This window comes from Scyliorhinus torazame, chromosome 1 (genome assembly GCF_047496885.1).
Source record: "Scyliorhinus torazame isolate Kashiwa2021f chromosome 1, sScyTor2.1, whole genome shotgun sequence".
Lineage (NCBI taxonomy): Eukaryota > Metazoa > Chordata > Chondrichthyes > Carcharhiniformes > Scyliorhinidae > Scyliorhinus > Scyliorhinus torazame.
In genome coordinates, this window is record NC_092707.1 from 232,774,414 (window position 1) to 232,800,727 (window position 26,314).

The 26,314-nt window shown below is 44.7% G+C and overlaps 1 protein-coding gene across 7 annotated transcripts in view; it reads right to left on the minus strand.

Moving 5' to 3' along the window:
- Positions 1-26,314, minus strand: part of LOC140419399 (unconventional myosin-VI-like) — a 351,457-nt gene that overhangs the window by 31,123 nt on the left and 294,020 nt on the right. For all 7 annotated transcript variants that reach the window (XM_072503309.1, XM_072503306.1, XM_072503281.1 and 4 more), the window contains 9 exons: positions 25,317-25,355; positions 24,345-24,438; positions 22,825-22,955; positions 20,632-20,709; positions 11,223-11,352; positions 9,765-9,855; positions 8,922-9,072; positions 7,299-7,507; positions 2,032-2,110 (listed from right to left, as the gene is read on the minus strand). In XM_072503309.1, coding sequence (XP_072359410.1) covers positions 2,032-2,110; positions 7,299-7,507; positions 8,922-9,072; positions 9,765-9,855; positions 11,223-11,352; positions 20,632-20,709; positions 22,825-22,955; positions 24,345-24,438; positions 25,317-25,355 — 1,002 coding nt within the window. The remainder of the gene's footprint in view (positions 1-2,031; positions 2,111-7,298; positions 7,508-8,921; positions 9,073-9,764; positions 9,856-11,222; positions 11,353-20,631; positions 20,710-22,824; positions 22,956-24,344; positions 24,439-25,316; positions 25,356-26,314) is intronic.

Below are 26,314 nucleotides of genomic sequence, written 5' to 3' on the forward strand. Positions count from 1 at the left end.
CCCACAACCATCTGAGATATTTACACTCATCTAAGTTTGGTCTCTTGAGCATACAACTCAAGCAGGTCAGAGTGACACTTTGCTTCAAATTGCTCCCGTGACTCTGGGAGGTTTTATTATACTCCCATGCCACATAAATTGTTTCTGCTCATTGGTTAATTCAAAAAAATACACATTTTAAAGGTTTAAGGAATACAATGCAAATGTCTAAGTATATGGGAAGAATAAATGAGGAGAGAGAAGGCACGCATAATGTACCAGAAAGCATTGGTAATTTAAGCAGGACTGGAGGAGTATACCCTAAATGTCACAGCCAACCCATCTAAGGAGATAAAACCAGAGCAACACAAGTGAGAAATCAGCTTTAGTCAATCTACAATCGCTTTTCTGGGAAAAGGGGGTCTCAAGTCTTTTCACCACTACCCGAGTTCAACAATAAGCATACAATTGCTATCAAGTTACACTGCTATGCAACAATAGAAAAGTGTCACCATCGAGATTGTAACTGCCAAACTGAACTACAAGTTATGGCAAATTAAACTGAACCCATCTAAGGCGCCTGCACTGCTGAAGGCATTTACACAAAGTCGAATCAAACTATTGTTCTTCTGCATCCAAATTATTTTACTATTCCAAAAAAAAAAAAAAAAAATGTTTTTTTCATGAGTAGGGCTCAGAACAGGAGACTCTAGTGGTTGCTATTCACCTAATCGTACCTGGTGAGCCAAGAATTAAATTGTTTCCAAACAGAAGTTGATTTTATTTGGATGAAGAGCAGAGTTCTATTCAGTGGGACAACAGGTTGCTATGCAAATATAGGAGCTGGTTTAGCACAGTGGGCTAACCAGCTGGCTTGAAAGCCGAACAAGGCCAGCAGCGCGGGTTCAATTCCCGTACCGGCCTCCCCGAACAGGCGTCGGAATGTGGCGACTAGGGGCTTTTCACAGTAACTTAATTGAAGCCTACTTGTGACAATAAGCGATTATTATTAAATTCAGCACCTGAATGAAATAAAGATGAATTCCTTCTGCAGCAACCAGATACATTGCAGTGTGAAGATTTTTGTCACCTATCAGTCCCTTTTAAATGTGTGCTTTAAACATGCAAAACATGGACAATTCACCCACAATTTACCAGGCATGCTCCATTGGCTCAGTCTATGCCAGGGCTTTCCAGCATTAGAAATTATCTGATCTACATTCAAACTGTAGGAACTATCCTTCAGACAGACCACATTCTCTCGTAGTCACGGCACACTGAACTTTTCAGATAACAAATTATCAGAGATATGTAGTTACACATCAGCCCCGCAAAGCTAGCCCCATGATGAGAAGCAACAAAACTTTCAAAGATGCGCTGTAAAGAGTACTTAATGGGTCTCTGGACGATAAAGATTCTACACAACATCTCCAACAGCTTGAAGTAACACTGCTCTAAAAATTCAGATCAAAATAAGAACATTAGGATCAAACAAATAGGACATTCAGCACCTCCAGCCTTCGCCACCATTTTATTAGATGGTGAACTCTATTTTTCTGGCCAAGCTGTTCTACCCTTTGAAATACCTAACTAACAGGAGTCTATTGATCAGAGTTCCAACCTTTAACTAAATCAGTATTCCCAGTTGTTTGGGAGGGAGGGGGGGGGGGGGGGGGGGGGGGGGGGGGGGAATTCCAGATTTCCACTGCCCTTTCTGTGAGATAAAATTATTTTTGATTTCACACCGAAGTTACCCAGCTCTAATTTGAATTTCACATTCCACCAGGGGAGACAGTCTCACTGTATCTACCCGACCGACTCCTTTTAACATTTTACGCAACTGTTCAGATCATTGCTCAAATCTTTTAAACTCAATAGATTCTATCCAGTAAAGAGAAACTTGAACATTGCTAACTATCTGACGTTGTTCACAGGAGAATAGAGGAACCAGCATTCATTTTTGTTGAACCTCCAGATCAACTCAATAAAATTTTGCTGATGTCCTCCCTGCGACTGACCAGCACCATTTTCCACACACTGAGAGATTCAAACCTGCAGTCGACGCTTTTCTTCCTCCCCTTTCTTCCTCTCCTCCTCCTCCAGTTTCCTCTTCAGCTCCATATCAGCTTTCCTGGTAAAAACAGAAGAGAATGATGATTAAGTCAAAGGTCTCATCACAGGATGCGGAGCATAAAAATATGCAACCTGAAATTCTGTTAGAATTGTAATTGCTGGAAAAAATACGGCACCAGAACACAAAGCAGTTGCAAATCCCTTTTCTGTAGATTTGTTATTATACATAGATACATAGAAGATAGAAGCAGGAGGAGGCCTTTAGGCCCTTCAAGCCTGCTCCGCCATTCATCACGACCATGGCTGATCAATCAACTCAATAGACTAATCCTGCTTTCTCCCCATAGCCTTTGATCCCATTCTCCCCAAGTGCTATATTCAGCTGCCTCTTGAATATATTCAAAGTTTTAGCATCAATTACTTCCTGTGGTAATGAATTCCACAGGCTCACCACTCTTTGTGTGAAGAAACGTTTCCTTATCTCTGTCCGAAATGGTTTACCCTGAATCCTCAGGCTGTGACCCCTGGTTCTGGACATACCCATCATTGGTAACATCTTCCCTGCATCTACCCTGTCTAGTCCTGTTAGAATTTTATAAATCTCTATGAGATTCTTCTGAACTCCAGCGAGAATAATCCCAATCTAGTCAATCTCTCCTCATATGACAGTCCCGCCATCCCTGGAATCAGTCTGGTAAACCTTCGCTACACTCCCTCGAGAGCAAGAACATCCTTCCTCATAGAAGGAGACCAAAACTGCACACAATACTCCAAGTGTGGCCTCACCAAGGCCCTGTACAATTGCAGCAGCACATCCCTGCTTCTATCCTCGAAACCTCATTAAATGAAGACCAACATAGCATTAGCCTTCTTTACCGCCTGCTGCACCTGCATGCTTACCTTCAGCGAATGGTGCACAAGGACACCCAGGTCCCGCTGCATACTCCTGTCTTCCAATTTACAACCATTCAGGTAGTAATCTGCCTTTCTGTTTTTGCTTCCACAGTGAATAACCTCACACTTATCCAAATTATACTGCATCTGCCATTGGTTTGCCCACTCGCCCAACCTGTCCAGATCTTGCTGTAGGATCCCTGCATCCTCGTCACAATTCACCCTCCCGCCTAACCTGGGATCATCTGCAAACTTTTGAGATGTTACATTTTGTTCCCTCATCCAAATCATTAATATATATTGTGAATAGCTGGGGTTCCAGCACCGATCCCTGTGGTACCCCACTGGTTACTGACTGCCAATTTGAAAAGGACCCATTAATCCCTATCCTTTTTGTTTCCGCTCAGCCAACCAGTTTTCTATCCACCTCAATACATTTCCTCCAATCCCATGCGCTTTAATTTTGCACAATAATCTCTTATGTGGGACTTTGTCAAATGCCTTCTGAAAGTCTAAATATACCACATCGACTGGCTCCCCCTTGACTGTACTGGTTACCTCCTCAAAGAATTCCAATTGATAAATCCATGCTGACTCTGACTGATCCTGCCACTGCTTTCTAAATGTTCTGCTATAAAGTCCTTGATAATGGATTTTCCCCACTAACGATGTTCGGCTTACAGGTCTATAATTCCCTGCTTTCTCTCTACCTCCCTATTGAAAAGGAACATGCAGCAAATTCAATAAATATTAAATACTCAAGGAATACATGAGTGAGCAAGGGGCGGGCGAGACAGTGAGGGGGGTAGGCGGGTAACAGGGCAAACGAGCGAGGGGGGTGGACAAGGGGGTGAGCGACGAGGGCAGGTGAGCGAGCAGGGGGGCAGGTAAGTGAGCAAGCGAGGGGGCAGGTGAGCAAGCGAGGGGGCAGGTGAGCAAGTGAGGTAGGCAGGTGAGCGAGTGGGGGGAGGCAGGTGAGCGAACGGGGGGAGGCAGGTGAGCGAACGAGGGGAGGCAGGTGAGCGAACGAGGGGAGGCAGGTGAGCGAACGAGGGGAGGCAGGTGAGCGAACGAGGGGAGGCAGGTGAGCGAACGAGGGGAGGCAGGTGAGCGAACGAGGGGAGGCAGGTGAGCGAACGAGGGGAGGCAGGTGAGCGAACGAGGGGAGGCAGGTGAGCGAACGAGGGGAGGCAGGTGAGAGAGTGGGGGAAGGCAGGTGAGCGAATGAGGAGAGGCAGGTGAGCGAGCGGGGTAGGCCGGCGAGAGAGTGGGGGGAGGCAGGTGAGCGAACGAGGGGAGGCAGGTGAGCGAGCGAGGGGAGGCAGGTAATGAGTGAGGTGGGGCAGGTGAGCGAGCGAGTGGGAGCAGGTGAACGAGCGAGGGGGCAGATGAGTGAACGAGGGGGGTAGTTGAGTGAGCAAGGAGGAGTGAGTCGGTGCACAAGTGAGGAACACGAATGAGCACAAGTGCTTGAGTGGAGACATGTGCGAGCGAGCGAGAGAGAATGAGAATAGAGAGAGAGCAAGGGAGAGATTTAAAGTCTCAGTTTCAGATATTGACAGTGTTCAGGTTACCGCTGGTTTAAATCATTTAAATAAATAAAAATTCAGAGTACCTAATTATTTTTTTTCCCAATTAAGTGGCAATGTAGAATCATAGAATTTACAGTGCGGAAGGCGGCTATTCAGCCCATCGAGTCTGCACTGGCCCTTGGAAAGAGGACCCTACCCAAGCCCGCACACTACCCAAGCCCGCACCCTACCCAAGCCCGCACCTCCATCTTATCTCCACACTTCCACTCTATCCCCGTAACCCCAACTAACATTTCTTGGACACCAAGGGCAATATAGCATAGCCAATCCACCTAACCGGCACATCTTTGGACTGTGGGAGGAAACCGGAGCACCAGGAGGAAACCCACACAGACACAGGGAGAATGTGCAAACTCCACACAGACAGTGACCTGGGGCTGGGATCGAACGCGGATCCTCAGCGACGTAGGCAGCAGTGCTAACCACTGTGCCACCATGCCGCCCAGGTTAAATCATTATTGTTAAAATCCCCACTATCAAAATCTTGAGGTTACCAGTGATGTAACCTCAAGTTGACTAGCCATATTTTGTTTTTTCTTTATTCGTTCATGGGATGAGTGCATCACTTGCTGTGTCAACATTTATTACCCATCCCTGAGGGCACTCAAGAGTCAATGACATTGCTGTGGGTCTGGAGTCACATGTAGGTCAGACCAGGTAAGGATGACAGATTTCCTTCCCTAAAAGACATTAGTGAACCAGATGGGTTTTTACGACAATCGATAACGGTTTCATGGTCAGACTTTAAATTCCAGATTTCTTTAATGAATTCAAGCAGGATTCGAACCTGGGTCCCCAAAGCATCACCCTGGGTCCCTGGATTACTAGTCCAATGGAAATACCACTGCCTCCCCACAAATGAAAATTATGGTCATGGGCTATGAATCCTGTGACAAATAACTCAGTTTCTGACTCCGCAAAACCTACCTACCAGCTACCAGGCACAAGTCAGGAATGTGATGGGATACTCTTCCCCGTGCCTGGATGAGTGCAGCTCCAAAACTAGACGGTACAGGTTTATGGTGAGAGGGGAGAGATGCAAAAGAGACCAGAGGGGACAGTTCTTCACACAGAGGATGGTGAGCATTGGGTTGGATTGGATTTGTTTATTGTCACGTGTACCGAGGTACAGTGAAAAGTATTTTTCTGCGAGCAGCTCAACAGATCATTAAGTACATGGGAAGAAAAGGGAATAAAAGAAAATATATAATAGGGCAACACAACATATACAATGTAACTACATATGCACTGGCATCGGATGAAGCATACAGGGTGTAGTGTTAATGAGGTCAGTCCATAAGAGGGTCATTTAGGAGTCTGGTGACAGTGGGGAAGAAGCTGTTTTTGAGTCTGTTCGTGCGTCTTCTCAGACTTCTGGATCTCCTGCCCGATGGAAGAAGTTGGAAGAGTGAGTAAGCCGGGTGGCAGGGATCTTTGATTATGCTGCCCACTTTCCCCAGGCAGCGGGAGGTATAGATGGAGTCAATGGATGGGAGGCAGGTTCGTGTGATGGACTGGGCGGGCACGATTGAGGCGGGTATGATTTTGTCTTTTAAAAAGCAGTTCGACAGTTACATGGGCAGGGTGGGTGTAGAGGGATATGGGCCAAATACGGGCAAGTGGGACTAGCTGAGTGATAGAAACTAGGCAGCATGGACGAGCTGGGCCGAAGGATCTGTTTCCATGCTGTAAACATCTATGACTATAACTATACTCAAGAACCTTGACACCATCCAAGCCAAAGGCACCCCATCCACTGCCTTAAATACTCTCCCCCTCCACTGCCAGAACCCAGTGGCAGCAACGTGTAGCATTGACAAGATGCACTGCAGCAAGACTCCTTCAACAGCACCTTCCAAACCTGCAACCTCGACCTGGAGGCACAAGGGCAGCAGGCACATGGAAACAGCACCCACCTGCAAGTTCCCATCCAAGCCATTCACCAACCTGATTTGGAACTATTTTGCTGATCCTTAACTGTTGCTGGGTGAAAGGCCTTGAACTCCTGCCCACCCGCCCCCCCACACTCCCCACCCCAAACAGCACTGTGGGGTGCACCTACACACCACATAGATTGCAGTGATTCTGGACGGTCGGTCACGTTTTCAAGCGGAATTGGAGATGGGTAATAAATGCTGGCCTTCTCAGTTATGCTCACGTCAAGAATGCATTTAACAAAATGGAAGTGCTAATAGCCGTAACACAGTGCTATTAATGGCATCAGGACCTAAAAGGCTACAAATAATCCTCAATCAGGTTAAATGTAAAAACAAAGTTCCCCACCTTTACCCAAAATGGAAGTTTCCTCATGGCAGCTGGTGGAATTTAAATTCAGTCAATAGATCTGGAACATAAAACTAGTTTCAGTAATGGCACCATGAGACCATCACCGATTGCTGTAAAAACCCATCTGGTTCACTAATGTCCTGAGGAAAGGAAATCTGCCGTCCTTACTGGGTTTGGCCTACATGTGACTCCAGGTCCACAGCAATGTGACCAGCTCTTAACTGTGCTCCTGGGGATGAGCAATAAATGCTGGCCTTGCCAGCAACGCCTACATCCCGTGAAATACTTAAATAAAACGGTGGGTGATTCCCCCCCCCCCCCGTTCCTCACAAGAACCATTCTTATTGCCCCAAGAAGATTAGCAATTTTTAAAAAAATCCTCAGTTGTATATTGTGAAGTTAAATCTACCGATTTGACTACACATATAATTGTGTGTACTGATGCAACACACCCACTTTTACACACAGACTTACAGCCGCCGTTCTTCCTCCTCTTGCTTGCGTCTTCGATCTTCCTCCTCATGTCGCATCTGTTCTCGCTCCATTTCCTGTTGGATGACCCGCAGCCGCTCAGCTTCCTCCTCTTCTTGTTTCTTCTTCTGGAGTGTGCTTAGAAGCTGTTCTGATCGTTTCACCAGAGCAACATATTCCTTATCAATCTGATCTCTTGTCATTATAATTTTCTAAGGAAAGCAAAGACCAAGGAAAAGACGGTCACAAGTCAACTACATTTAGCGTTCAGAACATGTTGCTGACTCTGAATTAGGTGCTCACAAGGCCAGAATGTCCATCTTCTCATGACCCTGACATATTACCACAGAATAGGACCATAGAATTCTTAGTGCAAAAGGAGGCCATTCGGCCTATCGCGTCTGCTACGACCCTCTGAGAGCACACCCCACCTCGGCCCACTCCCTGTAACCGCACCTAATATGCACATCTTTTGACACTAAGTTGCAATTTTATGATGGCCGATCCACCTAGCCTGCACATCTTTGGATTTGTTTTTACCCCCTGCAATTTCCAGGAAAGTGATTTCATCCTGGAAGTGGCTGGGGAAAGGCAAAAAGGAAAACAAAGTTGTAATGACTCAGGCCAGGCCTTTGAGATTGGTCAATTAGAATACGAGTTCCCTGATTCGTGGCCCAATCAGGGAACTCCTTTCTCTGTATACAACAGGGAGTGTCAAATCGCCTGTACACCCAGTGTAGACAGCAAGCTGAATGCACATGGTTGTTCGGTTCTTGGTTTTGTAAATAAAAGGAATTCTGGTGAAGGGACTTCTGACTCTGTGGACATATTACAAAAGTAAACCTGACACTTCTCAGCTGGTCCCACCTGACATATGATGAGTGCCAAAGCAGTTGTGGAGAGGTCTGCAGGCCCACTGATCCACCCTCCCACCTGGAAAGTTTGTGGTCAGTGACTAAAACAGAAAGTAAAGTGAGGATGGGATTTTGATGCACTCCCATTATCCAATAGCCTTCCAGTATTTACTGACCAGAATCACAGATAAAGAATCATCATTTGAGGGAGGTATGGATATGCCAACAACAGCAGGACTGCTGACCTCAGCCAGGAAAATCAGAAGGAAGAAAATGACATTCGCCCAGAGGTTTGACTTTGTAGAACGAGGAAGACTATTTCTGTGGTAGACAAACTAACATGATCATTGGTTTTATTCGGTGCAATTTGATACTTGAATTTGAAGAAGTTTCTCAGGTGAATCATTAGCGATACCTCAAATATGATTGTTGCCCCAAGATGGGAGTGCAAAAGGGAGCGCTAAGTACAGGAAAATCAAGTTGGCCAAGTAACGACAACAAAACTGTTCTTCTCACACTCCACACATTCATTTTGATTCGGTGACATGCCCTCGATTTGAGCACAAGAAGCTTGAGCAGGAGTATTGGAAATGCTCCATTAAATGGCGTGTGACAAAAGCATCAATGTTTCATTCACAAAGAACTGCCATTCTCTCGCTTCAGCGTAGTTGGAAGGAAAAGCGATCACACTGTCATACACAGAATTGTGGGCATCAGAAGAAAAGTTAGAACTGTTACAGGTTTGTTCAAGCATGTTCATTAAAACACTTACCTTCATTTTGGTCACAAGAGCATTAATCGATGAATCCAGATCCTGGACTTGTTTACTCATCTCAGCCTTCCCCTCTCGGAGGGCCTTCACCACATCGGTCATTCTGTTCACCCGCTGCTTGAGTGATTTCACCTTCACCAGACCATCAATGCTGTGGGGGGAGGACACTGAATTACAATCAGCAAAGATATTCTCACATAAAGGAGCATGTGCATGAGCTGGAGAATTAGCGGAATTGGAAGAGTAGTTCAGAATGAATACTAAAACAAAGTGATAACCAGACTCGGCAGCAACAGCAATGTGGCAAGTCGATCATGTAAATGGTTTTGCCTTTGGTGCAGAAATACATCTTGAGTGAGATATATATGATTCCAACAGTACCACGATCTAGTCTGAAATAATCACCTACATTGAACATGACACAACCTCTTCCGATTGTTGAGATGGCACTTTGAGGCCTGGGACACAACAGCAGGGCAGTGGCATACTACTTTACATCTGTTCTTTCAAAAGAGCTGTGCTTTGCTCCATGGCAAACATGCTTCCTTTTCTTTTTGATTCTTTCCATTGGCTATGCCACTAAGAAGGAATACTGATGGACTTGGCTATCAGAACAACATCACAAACAATCTGGCCCAGTGCACAACTATCAGGAGACCAGGACAACTGGTCACTGCCATCACCAAAGCTACTTAAAAAGTGACCAACATCTGCACTACTCACAAAGATAAAAGCAAATTACTACAGATGCTGCAATCTGAAACAAAAACAGAAAATGCTGGACAATCTCAGCAGGTCTGACAGTATCTGTGGAGAGTTAAGGGAGCGGACATTTCCACTCACCGTGGTTTATGTTTTTTCTTGCATAACCACATGCGGACAGTCTTCTGCATCTTGATGCAAGCAGCAGCTCGGTACTTCATCTTGTTCTTCACTGCAGAAATAAATCAAGGAAATAGTTTTCAACTGTCGTAAAACAGACAGGCGTCTGAATTTTCGGTCCAAGAAAATTGGACACTATAAATTAAGAATTGGACATTTTACGTTCAATCACAGTCAGCTCCAGGCAGGCCTGGTGGGAATTTGAACAGCCAAGTTCAAATCCACTGAACAGAGACAAACAGTCGGGACAGGTCTGGGCCTGTCCTGTCAACAAGGCATCAGGAGATAATCGGTCCCATTCAAATGGATTGATTGTTGCGGATTGCCCAGATAAAGCTAGACATTATGATACCCAGTTACCATAGGTTAGAATCATCCTGTGATTGATGCAGCAGTGAGCAGCAGGTAACTGAGAGACCACTGTGGGCGCGGGCAAGGCCAGGGCGGGTGCAGGCGAGGACTTCTTCTAGTTGGGCACAAAATGGAAGTCTTACTCAAACAGATTATGCAGTGATCTTGTGCGAAATGGGAAAATACTCCATTAATGAAGCAGGCAAACTGCTATCCCAAGCTAAGGGAAGAAATGAACTTTATTCGGAATCAAACCAAGGTAGGAATGCCCAAGCATCTGTCCAAAAAGGCAATGTTTCATTACCCAACTAACATTGCTTCATCTCACTAGGAGCTTTACAAAAAAAATAACCAGCAATATAATGGTTTAAAGAGTAGGAGAGCAAAGCTGCTGCTGAAAAATTAATAAAACTTTCTCACTCTTACCAATCTGTAAGAATTTATAATGAAGCACAAATCAGGTGTGTATTGGAATAATCTTCACTTGCCTGATGAGTGCAGCAGCAACATCATTCAAACAGCTCGATAACATTCAGGACTCAGCAACCCAGCCCAATTGCCACCCCATCCACAGGTTAGAATTTTCATTTGTGGGGAGGCAGTGGTATTTCCATTGGCTTGACTATTCAGTCCCTTCATCACTGGCGCATGGTGGCCACAGTGGCTAACAAATGCAGTGCAGAAATTTCCCAACTGAACAGGAGGGAGGCAGCAGGTACATGGGAACAGCATTACCTCCAAGTCACACCATTGGGACTTCAGCATTGCTAGGTCATATTTGTGCAACTCCCTACCAAGTAGCACTGTGAAGCACCCTCAGCACCCAAGACTGCAATAGTTTAACATAAAGCCTCATCACCATCTGCCCAAGGACAAATGGGGATGGCAATAACCATCAGCTTTCCTCACGACACCCCAGAACGACACACACACATCAATTCCATGGATTATTGCCCATGTCAGAGTATATAAATAAACTCATTTTAAAAGGTACTGTAAACGCGATGTGGAGAAATATTAGAATAAAACACTGGTTCCTCAAAAAACAGTCATTGCACTTCAACTTACATTTAATGACAGACAGCGAACACCACTGAACCTTCTTCCATCTGCTGCAAATGAGCCAGTGATTCACGCGTTGCATCAACACAGACAGATGCTCTGGGTCAGACTTCATGATCTGATCGAACTCTGCAAACTGAGCAAGAAACAATTGAGGTGAAGTGATCTCAAAGGCTCCAGGATAGGGCTGGGGTCTTGAAGAAAAGTCAGACCCACTCCATCAGGTTTCCTTGCTCTATCAAATTCTGACTGACCTAGAGTGCAGTGACATGATGCTATTTTTAACCAGTGTCCCACAAGGTAGATCACGGCGATGTCACAAACTTTGAGGCAAAACAAATTAAGATTCGGAGATAATCATACAATAGAATCATGTAATTGATAAACACAGAAGGTGGTTTAATGAAATGGGTAGTGGCCTAAATTTTAGGCCCAATATAAAATTGGACACTTAAAATTAAACCACAGCCACAGGCGTCCTGATGGGAATTCGAATGGTCAAGTGAAATACACTGAACACAGCCAGACTGCCAGGACATATCTGGGTCTGCCCTGTCAACAACACATCAGGGATAATCGGTCCTATTCAAATGGATTGATTGATTTGGATTGCCCAGATAAAGCTAGACTTTCTGGCACCCAGTTACCATATATGGAGTAAGGTTACGTGCGAACAATAAACCTAGAGATGAACCCCTGGGGGTGGGTTCCGAGTGTCCTGCAGAGTTGCAATTGGCAATTTCATTGGGTGATGTGACCCCTGCCCCACAACCTCATTGGCTAAGGGCCAGAGAGCTTTCTGGAAAGGCACTAAGAGGGGTAGAAAGATCAGACTTGCAGGACCCTCCCCAGTGAAGACTCGCCGCAGAGGTAATTAAGAAGATTGGACGACTGGCCAGAGACGGGAAGAAGCAGACCCACCTGCTCAGACAAAGGCCCTGAGGAAACAGACTCAGAGCATTGGACATGCAGCTCAACGGCTCAGGAAGTAGTATCTTGGGACTGTTATTAGTTGGGATAATATAACTGTTTTACTGTTTGATAAATAAATTTGATTGAATTATACACGTGTATTGGCCTTTGCCAATAAGACACCTGGTTAAAATGTTTGAGTAATAAACTGGTCAAAGTGTCTGAAGTTTTATATACAACAGTGGCCATTTGGCCCATTATACCAGTGCTGGCTCTTTTAAAAAGCTACCGATTTGACCCACACATCTGACCTGTCCCCACAGTCCTGTAAAATCTTCTCCCTGAAGATATTAGTCAATCCTTTCGGAAAGTTACTTCAGAATTTGCCTTTACGACCCTACCAGGTCTTCTACTCCAGGTCATCATAACTCGCAATGTATATATACTCTTCCTGATCACAACTTTTTTCTGAGTCATAGGAAAATAAAGCTCATGCCCAATTGGCCAGTGCAACATGAGAGTACAGTGTAAAACCCCTGCTCACGACTGTGGTTGCTGGAAACTCCAGATGGCAAATATTAATGCACTTTCTTTAATTCATTCCTGGGATATGGACATTGCTGGGGAAGGCCAAGATTTACTTCCAATCCCAAATTACTAATTAGATAGTAGTGGTGAGCTGTCTTCATGAACACCTGTATTGTTGGCACTGTTACGTTGTTAAGGAGAAAGTTCCATACTTTTGACCCAGCAACAGCGAAGGAACAACAATACATTGTCAAGTCAGGATGGTTTATGACTTGGAGGACTGCTTGCAGGTTTCATCTGCTTTCCTTGTCCTTCCCAGTGGTGGATGTCATGGGTTTGGAAAGAGCCTTGGAAAGTTGCTGCAGTGCATCTTTTACATGGTATACATTGCTGTCACTGTGCGTCAGTGGTGGAGGGAGTGAATGCTGATAAAGTGCATTGCTTTGTCCTGGATGGTGTTCAGCTAGAGTGTTGTTGGAGCTGCACTCAACCAGGCGAATGGAGAATAAACCATCGCACTCCTGACTTGTGCTTTGTGGGTGGTGAATTGGCTTTGCGGAATCAGGAGTGAGTTACTCATCATAGAATTTCCAGACTCTGACCTGATCTTGCAGTCACAGTATTCGTGTGGCTAGTCCAGTTGAGTTCCTGGTCAATGATAGCCCTCGGTGTCAATAACAGGGAAATTAAGCAATCGTAATGAAGCTGAATATCAAAACGAGATGGTTAACTCTATATTTTTCTTGATGGCCATTGCCTGGCACTTGTGCGGCACAAATGTTATTTGTCACCTGCATGTGGGCACCGACTACTTTACCTCCTAAGGAGTTGTGAATGGCACTAAACAAGAGTAATGTTTGCAATGATTCTCCGGGTGGTCTTGGCAGATCCATCCCTAATTGCCCTCGAGAAGGTGGTAGTGAGTTGCCTTCTTGAACTCCAGCAGTCCATCTGGTGTAGGTACACCCAAATTGCTGCTAGCCAATGAGTTCCAGGATTTTGACCTAGCAATAGTCAAGAACAACAATATCTTTCCAAGTTAGGATGGTGTGGGGCTTGGAAAGGAACTTGCAGGTGGTGGTGTCCCCGTGCATCTGTTGCCCTTGTCCTTGTCGGTGATAGAAATGAAATGAAAATCACTCATTGTCACAAGTAGGCTTCAAATGAAGTTACTGTGAAAAGCCCCTAGTCGCCACATTCCGGCGCCTGCTCAGAGAGGCTGGTACGGGAATCAAACCGTGCTGCTGGCCTGCCTTGGTCTGCTTTAAAAGCCAGTGATTTAGCCCAGTGTGCTAAACCAGCCCCATAAAGGTCACAGATTTGGAAATTGATGCTGAAGGGACGTTGGTGAGGTGCTACAGTACATCTTGCATGTGATGCACACTGCTGCCACAGTGCATCGGTGATGGAGGGAGTGAACATTTAAGGTGGTGGATCAGGTGTCAAGTGGGCTACTTTGTCCCAGATGGTGCTGAGCTTCCATAGTATTGTTGGAGCTGCACTCATCTGAACAAGTGGAAAGTATTCCATCGCATGACTGACTGCCTTATGGATAGACGTCAGCAGTCACGTGGTGAGTTACTCATCACAGAATTCCCATTCTCTGAGCTGTTCAGGTTTCTGGTCAATGGTAATCCTCAGGATATTGACAGTGGGGGATTCAGTAGTGGTAATGTCATTTAATGTCATGGGGAGATGATTAGAATCCCTCTTGTTGGAGATGGTCAATGTCTGGTACTTGTCATTTGCTACTTATCGGCCAAGCCTGAATATTGTTCAGGTCTTGCTACATATGGACATGGACAACTTCAGTATCTGAGGCATTGCAAATGGTGTTCCAGGATTACTACCCATGAGCTCCAAGGTTTTAACTTCCTCCTTAGTTCCTTAAAATCTAACTGTTGGACCACAATGCCTATTCTATCTATTATCGTTGATACCAATGCTTACCACAACTTCTTGCACACTTCCTTCCATCTACAGAATATTCGGAACACTCTCCGTGATGTCCTACATATCATGCTGGACTCATGAAGGTTACAGAAATGCCCTTCTGTCCCCTAATAATGGAACCTTCTCAATGACTCAATTTCTACTCTGTTGTTCCCCTTTGTGCATTCCCTTTCCAACTCGTGCCTTGGGCCACACTGCATCCTTTCAAGGTGTTGTCACTCCCAGCAGTCTCCAATGCTGAGTATGGGTTTGATAATGATGCACAACCTGAAGGCTCCTCTATAATCTTGAATTCTCACTGTGATAATGGTCATTTCTTTGAACATATGATCCAGGAAACATTCAGCCTCCCTGAAGTCCACAACGACTCCAGCTTGGGAATCCTGACGTTCATGCAGCTGGAGAAACTTCCTACACATGTGGTCTCCCAAAACAGATGAAGAGTCTTGAAGTTTCCACATGGCACAAGACCATCCTGACAGCTGTATCCATGACAGGTAGATTGTTGGGGAGAAGTGGATTTTTCTCTCATCACCTGTTGCAGACCCAGTCTGACAGATATGTCCCAAAGCAGTTGACCTGAAAAAAACATTTGGTGTTGGACATTGAAGTATCCCACAGAGTATATTCTGCACCCTTGCTACACTCAGCAATTAAGGGAAGGTGATGGGTGATGATCAGTAAGTGTGACTTGATGCAGGTGACTTCATGATATCCCAATTTTAGCACAATCTCCCAGATGTTCGTGAGGAGAACTTTGCAGGGTCGACTGGGCAGAATGTGCCTTTGCCATGTCCAATGCATCGGTCGATGCTGGGTGATCTGTTCAGTTCTATTCTTTTCGAACTTTTCTGTAGTGTGGTTACAAATGAGTGGCTTGCAAGGCTATTTCATAGGGTAGTTAAGAGTCAATCACATTGTTGTGGGTCTTAAATCACAGCCAAGCCAAACTAAGTAAGGGCAGCACGGTAGCACAAATGGATAGCACTGTGGCTTCACAGCGCCAGGGTCCCAGGTTCGATTCCCCGCTGGGTCACTGTCTATGCAGAGTCTGCACGTTCTCCCAGTGTCTGCGTGGGTTTTCTCCGGGTGCTCCGGTTTCCTCCCATAGTCCAGAGGCGTGCAGGTTAGGTGGATTGGCCATGATAAATTGCCTTTAGTGACCAAAAAGGATAGATAGGGTTATTGGATTACAGGGATAGTGTGGAAGTGAGGGTTTAAGTGGGTCAGTGCAGACTCGATGGGCCGAATGGCCTCCTTCTGCACTGTATGTTCTATGTTCTAAGTAAGGGAGGTGATTTGTGGCATGGTGTAACAAGTAAGGAAGTAAGATAACAAGTAAGTAACAAGAAAGGCAACAAAGGAGTAAGGAACAAGTAACAAAACAATCTCTCCTTCAACATAAGCAAAATTAAAGAGCTGGGCCTTGACTTCAGGGAGCAAAGTACTGTACACACCCCTGTCTGCATCAATGGCGCCTAGGTGGAAATGGTTGACCAACAATCTGTCCTGGTCCACCCACATGGAAGCTATGCCCAAGAAAGCACAACAGCACTGATACGTCCTCAAGAAACTAAGGAAATTCGGCATGTCCACATTGACTCTTATCAATTTTTACAGATGCATCCTATCTGACTGCATCACAGCCTGGTATGGCAACTGCTCGGCCCAGGACAGCAAGAAACTTCAGAGAGTTGTGAACACCGCCCAGCACATGATGCAAAACTGCCTCCCACCCAGTGACTCTGTCTGTACCTCCCGCTGCCATGGGAAAGCAGGCAGCGTAATCAAAGACCCTTCCCACCCGGGTTATTCTCTCTTCCAACCTCTCCCATCGAGCAGGAGATACAAAAATCTGAGAACATGCACTGACAGATTCAAAAACAACTTCTTCCCCACTGTTACCACACTCCTGAATGACCCCCTTATGGGCTGAACTGATCTCTCCTCACATCTTCTCTACTGAGTAGTACTATACTCCGTATGCCTCACCCGATGTCTGTGTCTATGTATTTACATTGTGTACCTATCGTATATCCTATGTTTTGTCATGTATGGAACGATCTGTCTGGACTGTACACAGAACAATACTTCTCACTGTACACGTGACAATAAACCCAAATTCAATCCAATCTTTACATAAAGGACGTTGGTAAACTAGATGGATTTTTACAACAATCTGTTAGTTCCACGGCCATTGTTACAAAAGCTAATTTTTAAAAACCAGGATTATTTAATTGAATTTGAATTTCCACAGCTGCCACGGTGGACTCTGAACGCATGTCTCCAGGGCATTATTCCAGGGCTGTGGATGACTTGTCCAGGAACATTACCACTATACTATCGTTCCTCATCCCCAGGATGATGCTTAACCAGACTTGGCAACCCGACTGTGGGACTCGAGACTGGATGTGTGTACAAAGGTTTAGTTGCAGAAGGACAACTTGGTCTTCGTCGTGGTAGTTAGTGCACTCCAGCCTACAGGACGGGTTGCCATTTTCCTCTGTCGTCAGCTTAGTGACTTCCATCAGCGTTTAGGGCCTTCGTACCGTGCTTGCAAACATCCTCGAAGCAGAGCATTGGGTGGCCTACTGGTCCACCAGCACCAGCAACCTCACAATACTGAGTCCTTGGTTATACGGCCATCTTCCATTTTACAGAAGCCAATGAAACCACCTCTGTTTATTGAGTGCCAACAAACCTGAGAGCTGTCTTTGAGAAAACTATAACAATCATGATTTTGTCCACGTTCAATAGTAAAGCATGCAGTCCTGGTCATGAGTTCATGAAAAATATAGAGGGCACTGGAGGGGGTACAATGAAGATTTACAAGGACGATACTAGCATGCGTGGGTATACATATCAGGAAAGGATCGACAGGCTGGGTCGCTTCTGTCTTGATGAAAGGCCGAGAGGTCTTTAAATAATGAAACATTTTGATAGAATAGGTAGAATGTACCCTCTTGTGGGGAAGAGTACAATTAATAATAATCTTTATTATTGTCACAAGTAGGCTTACATTAACACTACAATGAAGTTACTGTGAAAAGACACTAGTCGTCACATTCTGGCACCTGTTCAGGTACACAAAGGGAGAATTCAAAATGTCCAATTCATCTAACAAGCATGTCTTTCAGGACTTGTGGGAAGAACCCGGAGGAAACCGACACAGACACGGGGAGAACATGCTGACTCCGCCGGGAATCAAACAAGGATCCCTGAGGCTGTGAAGCAACAGTGCAAACCACTGTGCTACCGTGCCGCCCTCTGTGCTACCGTGGCGTAGAGCTTATCATTTCATAAAGTGCCACACATCAGACATGTGAGCAAAGTTACAGCTTGTGAACAAAAGGGACAGCATGGATACAAAACAGGCTGAAGAGTATTAGCGAATTATTGTTTATCAGACCAGATTTGTATCCTAAGGATCAGTGTTGGGTCACCTGCTCTTACCACAGAATCCCTACAGCGCAGATGGAGACCATTCAGCCCATCAAGTCTGCACCGACCCTCTGAAAGAGCACCCTACCTGTGCCCACTCCCCCACCCTATCCCTGTAACACCACCTAACCGTTGGACACTAAAGGAAAATTTAGAATGGCCAATCCACCTAACCTGCATATCTACCTGTGGTAGAAAACCCACGCAGACACGGGGAGAACGTGCAAACTCCACACAGACAGTCATCCAAGGTTCTTGATATATATTAATAACCCAAACTTGTAAAGGGCAAGATTTCAAATATTGCAGTATTGTGAACTGTGAAGAGGAGAGTGTTAAACTTCAAAATAACAGACAGGTTTGGTAGAATGGATTGACAAATGACAGGTTATTTTATTTTTACATATTTGTTCATGGGATGTCACTGGTTTGGGCGGTATTTATTGACCATACCTAATTGCACTTGAGAAGGTAATGGAAACTTAATGCAGAGAAGTGTGAAATGATTCACTTTGCTCTGAAGAATGGGAGACTCAATATAAAATGAAGGGTACATTCAAAAAAGGGTGCAGGAGCAGAGAGACCTGGATGTATACCAGGGTGATCACCTGGCCAGAAATTTACAGGATGCTTTGGCAGACACCTCTGCCAGATTTGTAGATGGCAAGTAAGGTGGTGGCTGCTGGGGTAGTTCAAGTCGCCAGAAAGGAATCAGGGGCGCGATTCTCCGACCCCCCACTGGGTCGGTGAATCGCCGGGGGTTGGCGTGAATCCCACCCCCGCCGTGTCCCGAATTCTCCGCCACCAGAGATTCGGTGAGGGCGGGAATCGCGCCGCACTGGTCGGCGGAAATCGCGCCGGTCGGCGGGCCCACCCCCGGCGATTCTCCGGTCCGCGATGGGCCCAAGTCCCGCCGCTGTCAACCCACGCCAGCCGGCGTGGATTGTACCACCTTTCGAACGGCGGGACAAGGCGGCGCGGGCGGGCTCCAGGATCCTGAGGGGGGCGCGGGGCGATCTGGCCCCGGGGGGGTGCCCCCACAGTGGCCTGGCCCGCGATCGGGGCCCACTGATCCGTGGGCGGGCCTGTGCCGTGGGGGCACTCTTTTCCTTCCGCCTTCGCCATGGTCTTCACTATGGCGGAGGAGGAAGAGACCCCCTCCACTGCGCATGTGCGGGGATGCCGTGAGCGGCCGTTGACGCTCCCGCGCATGCGTCGCACGGCAAAGTCATTTCCGCGCCAGCTGGCGGGGTGCCAAAGGCCTTTCCCACCAGACAGCGGGGCGGAAATCACTCCGGCGCGGGCCTAGCCCCTCAAGGTGAGGGCTCGGCCCCTCAAGATGCGGAGAATTCCGCACCTTTGGGGCGACGCGATGCCGGACTGATTTGCGCCGTTTGTGGCACCGGTCGGCGGACATCGCGCCGATTGCGGAGAATCCCGCCCCAGGCATGTGGGAAGCTCAAACCTTACAATTATGGGACAGTGTATCCTGGATGTAGACAGGCCAGGAAACTGGACAACCACATTGAATATGGGACAATCCCATAAAATCCAATCCGGTTGCTCACCCTGGTGTACATGTGCATCCACCATAGAAGGTGGCAGGGCAGGTTGAGAGAGTGGTTAATAAATCATGCAAGATCCTGGGCCTTATAAACAGGAGGATAGAAAGTTACGATAAACTTGCACAAAACAAGTTCGGCCACAACTGGAGCATTCTGCCCAGTTCTAGCACCACTTTAGGATGTATATGAAGGCCTTAGAGAGGATGCAGAAAAGATTCAGAAGAATGGTTTCAGGTGTGCGCTTCATTTATGTGGATAGATTTGAGAAGCTGAGCTGTTCTCCTTGGAGAAGAGAAGGTCGAGAGGAAATTTAATAGAGGTGTCTATTAAATTCATGAGGTGGCTGGACAGAGCAGACAGGGAGAAACTGTTCCCAAAGGTGGGAGGGAGGATCAGGAGCTAGAAGACACTGACTTAAGGTGATTGATAAAAAGAAGCATGGACAGATTGAGGAAATGTTTGTTTACACAGCAAGTGGTTAAGATGTGGAATTGCTTGTCTGCGAGTGCAGTGGAGACAAGGTCAATTGTGCCTTTTAAAATAAGTTCTCCTGGTTTTTAAAAAAAAAAAAGAATATCACACCCTGTACATATTTTACACAGAACTGATCCCAGGAGATATTAGGTTGGCTGAAATCCCCTTTTGTTTCCTATTGCTTCTGCACATCTTGGCAATTTGCTGGCATAATGGCACCTCTCCCTCCAACTACTCAAGGATCTTTGGTACAATCGAGCAGTGTGATTGCTCCTTTTTTGACCCTCAGTTCAACTCATATGGTTTAATTTGATGCCCCTGTTTACTTTACCAATATTACGACAACTGCTCCTTTCTTTTGAAGATTGCTCTCCCTACCCCAGCGGAAAGCATGAATTGCTGGGCTGTGGCTCATGTCCTTAGCCACAGAAGTCCCAAAGGATTTTGTTTTTGGTCCTAGTCTCTAATTACAAAATGGCAAATCTCTTATGTAATGTTTTGAATCAGGAAATACCAAAAATCTGGGAAGAGGGTATTATTACCTTGCCAGGTCTGAAAAAGACTTTGGTGAGACCAAACTTGTAATCGTTTTCATTGAGACCCAAGGCTTTGAACAGTGCCTGGAAAAGAAAATAGGAAGATAAATTAATTAATGGATGTCTAACTTGTTGAACAATGTTTAAGTTACTAAAGAACAATTACTCCTCAATGCCTCCTAATTATTACTTTGTGATTAGTGGCCTCCCCATTTCAGCTCAGTGTTAAGAAAATCAAGGTAGTTTTACAGGATTTATATTTGTATTGGTAGACATTAGAAATAAAGTATAGTTTTAAATGGGTTTAATTTAATATTTCTGTTCCTGGAAGGATAAAACCCACAGTAAGATTCATGCTGGACAAAGATGTTTGTATGTGTGGAAGTTGGTTTCAATTCCAACGATGATTCGATTGTGCTAGAGAGGGTTGCGGCGTGAAGGGTAAATGAATCAGCAGTGGTTGCTTGGCAACTTGGGCTTTGTAAGGTAGAAAAGCTCTTAAATTTTAGTTTAGCTAATTTGATTGCAGATGGAGATAGGTGGCGAGAGAGAGAAGGTAGCTCTCATAGCTCTGCTCGAAACAGTTGGTTTTAGAAGACTAAAGAGGGAACATCTCTTATCAGCCTTGCTAAAAGAAAGGCCGTATTATGGAACAATGGTTAAGAAAACAGTTTCCAGAAACTTAAAGTCCAGCTAGTTAAGGAAACCAGAGAAGTTTCCAAGAAGTCTAGAGTAACTAAACAGAGGGAAGTTTGGGGGACATTATTTGAAATAATTGTGGAAATCGCTGGCTGGACCTCGAAGTTAGTGTAAAAGCCTTTAAGACAAAGCAAACCTTAGGGGAGAGCTGTAAAACCTGAAATCGAAACCTTGATGGAAGCAGTGGATGGAAAGCATAATTTAAAAGGAGATTTGAAAGTGTGACTTTTGAAAGTGAAATTTTAAATCGCTCGTACGGAAGCCAGAGTTCAGTGTGACAAGGTGGCTCATGGTATAAGAATAATTTGGGGGATTTTGAGGAGAAATCTACAGACATTCACTTGGGTTCAGAGAGGAGTGCGTCTTTCCACAGTCATCTTGTGCGCTTAAAAGGGACTCTGTTTGTTAATGAGGCCATTGTAGCTTAAGATATACTTTGTAATCGGTGTGTAATTGTTAAGCTAAGGGGAGGGTAAAGGGGTATTGCACCAAATTTTTTCATGTTTAATAAATGTTTTTTTTCTTGTTATAGCTAATTAGAAGTCCTGTAACTCTGTTCCTCCACATTTTATTTAAAAAAAGTAAGAGTTATGGTCTTTTGAGTCAGGGGTCCATTCTGGGATATTCCCGCCCACTTACATCAACCAGGATTGTAACATTGGTTTTTCAATTAGAAAATATAGAATGCTGCTAAATAAATGTCCAGTTTGTGTGGAATATATTTACATCAATGTCTAATTTAATTATCAATTATTACAGGCAATGAATTGCTTTTGAAATGTAAACACTTATGGAGGCAATTGAGCAACCAATTTGCACACAAACCAATTATTCTAATTAGGGATGAATATTGACTGAGATACGAGGAGAAATCTTTGTAAATTGTACTGTGGTATCCTTTACATCCACCGAAACAGGCAGAGTAAGCCTGAATTTAACATGTCTCCCAGAAGATGGCATCTCACACAATGCTGCATTGAATTGCTCAAGGGTCATGCTAGATTATGTGCCTTAAGTCCCTGGAGCAGGGTTCTCAGCAACAACCCTTCTGTCTACGTGTTGCTTGTTCACATGTAAACGCTTAAGACCTGGAGAATTAGGCTACTTCGATATATACGAGAGGATAGAAATCATATCCCACCAAAGTATCTCCGTCACCATGGCATGAGCCGAGACAAAAATGTATAAAAGTATGTGAATGGAGTCACTCCTAATCCTGCCTTGTCAAATATTCACACAAGCACATGCTCGAGTGGTCAGGGTCAATGATTGTGGTTGATTTGCTCCCCTGCCTCAATTCAGGAAAACTAAAGCCAGTTGCCACACCCCATCACTTGTCCCACTGAGATGACCTAATTGATGCAGATCAGGATTAAATTTATGATCTTCCGAATCTCAAAAGCTGCAGTCAGGGAATGTAATAGCTTTGCTGAGTCATTCAGTAGGATGTTCCTTCATGAAACATACTGAAATAAAGTCAAAGCTTAGTCTTGTCAGTACCTTACAGAAGAGCCTTGGATCCAACCTGCAGAGTTTTGCAGGCATGTACTTCTGGTACATGTTGTAAAGTTCATGGAATGGAGCACGTGATGGAAATCCACCTTGCATGAGGTCCAGTACAGACACCATACCTACGCAACAAAGCAGCCATTGAAAGCAAAACAGTTTACTTATACAGTATAATCATTTGATCAATATGAGTAACAACATAAATCCATCTTAATGCAGGAACTGAACCATAGCTTATTTTATCTTGTAATTTTTTATGTTATGTGAATCAAATCATGGAATTTGAAGCATGTAGAGGATGGGTGATGGGACCATGGGATGAGGATATGGACTGTGGCATTTTGGATGAGTTGATGTTTACAGAGAAGGTGGTATGGAGGCCAGAGAGTCACAATGTGATAAAGGAGCAGGCTAGGGTTTTGGTGATGAAGACAATGCCATAGAAGAAACTGGTGGAGACGACATGCAGGAAGAATGCTGAGCTCTAGGTCAAGTAGGATGCCAACGGCCTGCGCCTACTAGCTTAGGTGACAAGGGGTGATTGGGGGAGTCAAAGACAGAGGCACGAAGGTGCCGGTGGGAATCAAAACAATGGATTCAGTTTTGTCAACATAAACTTTAAGAACATTTTGGCTCATCAATACCTTAATGCTTGACAGGCAGCCTGGGTGGATAGCTACAGACACTGGGTTGCTGGAGGAGGCAAAGGGGTAAATTCAACAATCATTATGGTGCATTGTTAGCTGATTAGATGCTCCTGGGTTTTATAACTGCAAACTATGAAGAACAGCAGAAAGAATGCAGTATACCAAAGGTAATGATGTGGACAAGAGAGACACCATGGTGATTAGGTGGTGGAATGGGAGAGGATTGAGAGAACATATAGAAGACTTCCTTGATAAGAGGAACATATCATAGATTTCATAGAATTTACAGTGCACAAGGAGGCCATTCAGCCCATCGAGTCTGCACCGGCTCTTGGAAAGAGCACCCTACCCAAGGTCAACACTTCCACCCTATCCCCATAACCCAGTAACCCCACCCAACACTAAGGGCAATTTTTGGACACTAAGGGCAATTTTTTTTATCATGGCCAATCCACCTAACCTGCACATCTTTGGGCATATCAAGAGCAGAAGAGATGAGGTACAAATGGGAGGGAACGTAATGCGCAAGGGCTTCGATGGGGGGTGCACAGGAGGAGGATCTTAACATTAGTGAAATATATTTGTAGCAAATGTATATATTTTTATGAAAATGATTTTTATTCAAATTTTCAACATTTTAACAATACACAACCCACCACTTGACAGAAACCAGGTCCCCAAAATGTAAAACAAACATGCTCCATCTCTGGTAGAACCCCTTATCTGCTCCTTTCAGAGCAAATTTCATTTTCTCCAAATGCAGGAATTCCATTAGATCTCCCAGGCTCACGCCGAGGCTCAGGGGGTAGAAGCTGGGTAGCAAATATATATTGAAGACATGGCAACCACTGAAAAAAATCTCACCTGAACACTGAAGCTGTGACAAAATTTGTGCCCCTTCAAATAGATGACTTGTCATTTTGAGATTAGGTTTGATGCATCGAATAAAGCTGGATCCCTAATGGAAAACATGCAGTGAGTGACGGACATCATTTCTGCTAATTTAATCAAGGCCAGAATGTTTCAGCACCCCCAGCCTGCCCAAACTTGAAAATTTCCAATACCGGTAAAACAAAATTAACCTGACATTGAAATATAGTTCCCAAACCAAGGGCAGCATTACCTATATCAATGCTATCACATGTTTGTTCATTAATACACCATGCCACCTAGTGTCTGGTGCACACAATTACTTTTTAATCTCAAATGGACCAATAGGGAGTTGGTAAACCCAAAGGATGGGTGCTTTCCAACAAAGAGACAGAGAAAAACAATGTGCGAGTCATCCTTTGCTGCTCTCGTGAACCTTCACCTCGTCACTTACAGGGTAAAAGAGCCTGAGAGGCGGTTATCTGATCATACCCTTCACCTAAGAGGAGTAAATATACTTTCCATGTATTTTCTGTGTGTAAATGACATCAAGGGTAGAGAGAGAACGGGACAATGGCATTGAGGATATGTTGCACACTCAGGTGGACATAAAAGACCCATGGCACCTCTAGAAGAGCAGGGGAGTTCTCCAATGCTTACATTTAATCAACACTACTAAATAGATCGCTGTTTAACTCATTCTGCATAGGGGACCTTTGTTGTTGTGTTACCTACATTGCAACAATCACAACACTTCAAAAGCACTTCATCAGCTGTGAAGCGCTTTAGGATGTCCGGAGATTATGAAAAGCTTTATAAATGCCATTTCATTTTTTCTTTAATCTCTAGCGAATCATAGCAAAGCACTGCTCTCACTCCCAATCTGCGGACAAAATGTCCTGATCACAAATTATGGAATAAATTCTCAATTTCCATTAACAGTTTAATCAGGTTATCAGTACTCACTGTGCTGCGTAACTTATCAAGCAACAGATTCAACTGAGTCTGGGGAGAGAAAAAAGGAAAACAAGAAACTTAATGATCTGTATGCTGTGGCTGAACACCTGCATCAGTTAGTTAATTAAGCTTAGCATGATTTGTATAAAATAGACAAGCGAAATATTGTATAACATGAACGCAATTTATTGCATGCTTTCAATGAGCTGCACATTAGTGAGAAAAACCTTTCAAGATCCACATAATTATAAGCAGCAAAAAAACATATTGCGATGCACTTGAAGAAAACATTAAGATGTACGTTGACATGGTGAAGACAGAGGTGGAGCATGCAGCCAAACATCCTCCGTCTCATGAAGCAGCACTGATGAATGAAATGATTCCCAACAAAAACCATGCATGGCACGGCCCAACCCTAACTTTAACCCTTTCCACATCCAGCCCACAAAGTTGGTTGGTGTTGATAAGTTGCAAAAACTATAGCTCTGGATATTTTCCCCAACGTCCAGAAAAAAAGAACATAAAACGACAAGGGTCAAATATAACAAGAGATGGCCCCTCTCGTGGTCCATTGGCTAAATACACGGCATCGTATTGTTATGAGCCATGCAGAGCAAGAAGCTCCCACGCTCAATCTTATTGTCCATGCTGAGCAATGGGAACATTGCAATCACCTCAATTTGCCTGGACTTGTGGGGAGAGGTGGAACATCATTTAGGTTTCTCTCTGCTCAGTGACTCCTGCTGAAAAGGTGTAAACATGTGGAGAACGAGTGAAGGCAGCATTAGATTTAAGTAAGATGATCCCAACAGCTCGCTGACCATAACTATGCAAGATAACAATTGGAAAAATTGAGTAACTGCTGAGGCCTGAGGAACCCTTCCCCTATATTGGTCAATCGCATGATAAGAGATGGGTAAGACTGAAAATGTGAGCAGAGTTAGTTATAAGATATCTGAACTAGTCTCAGCTCAATATCGTTGGTTATTTGACTTCAATGTAAGATG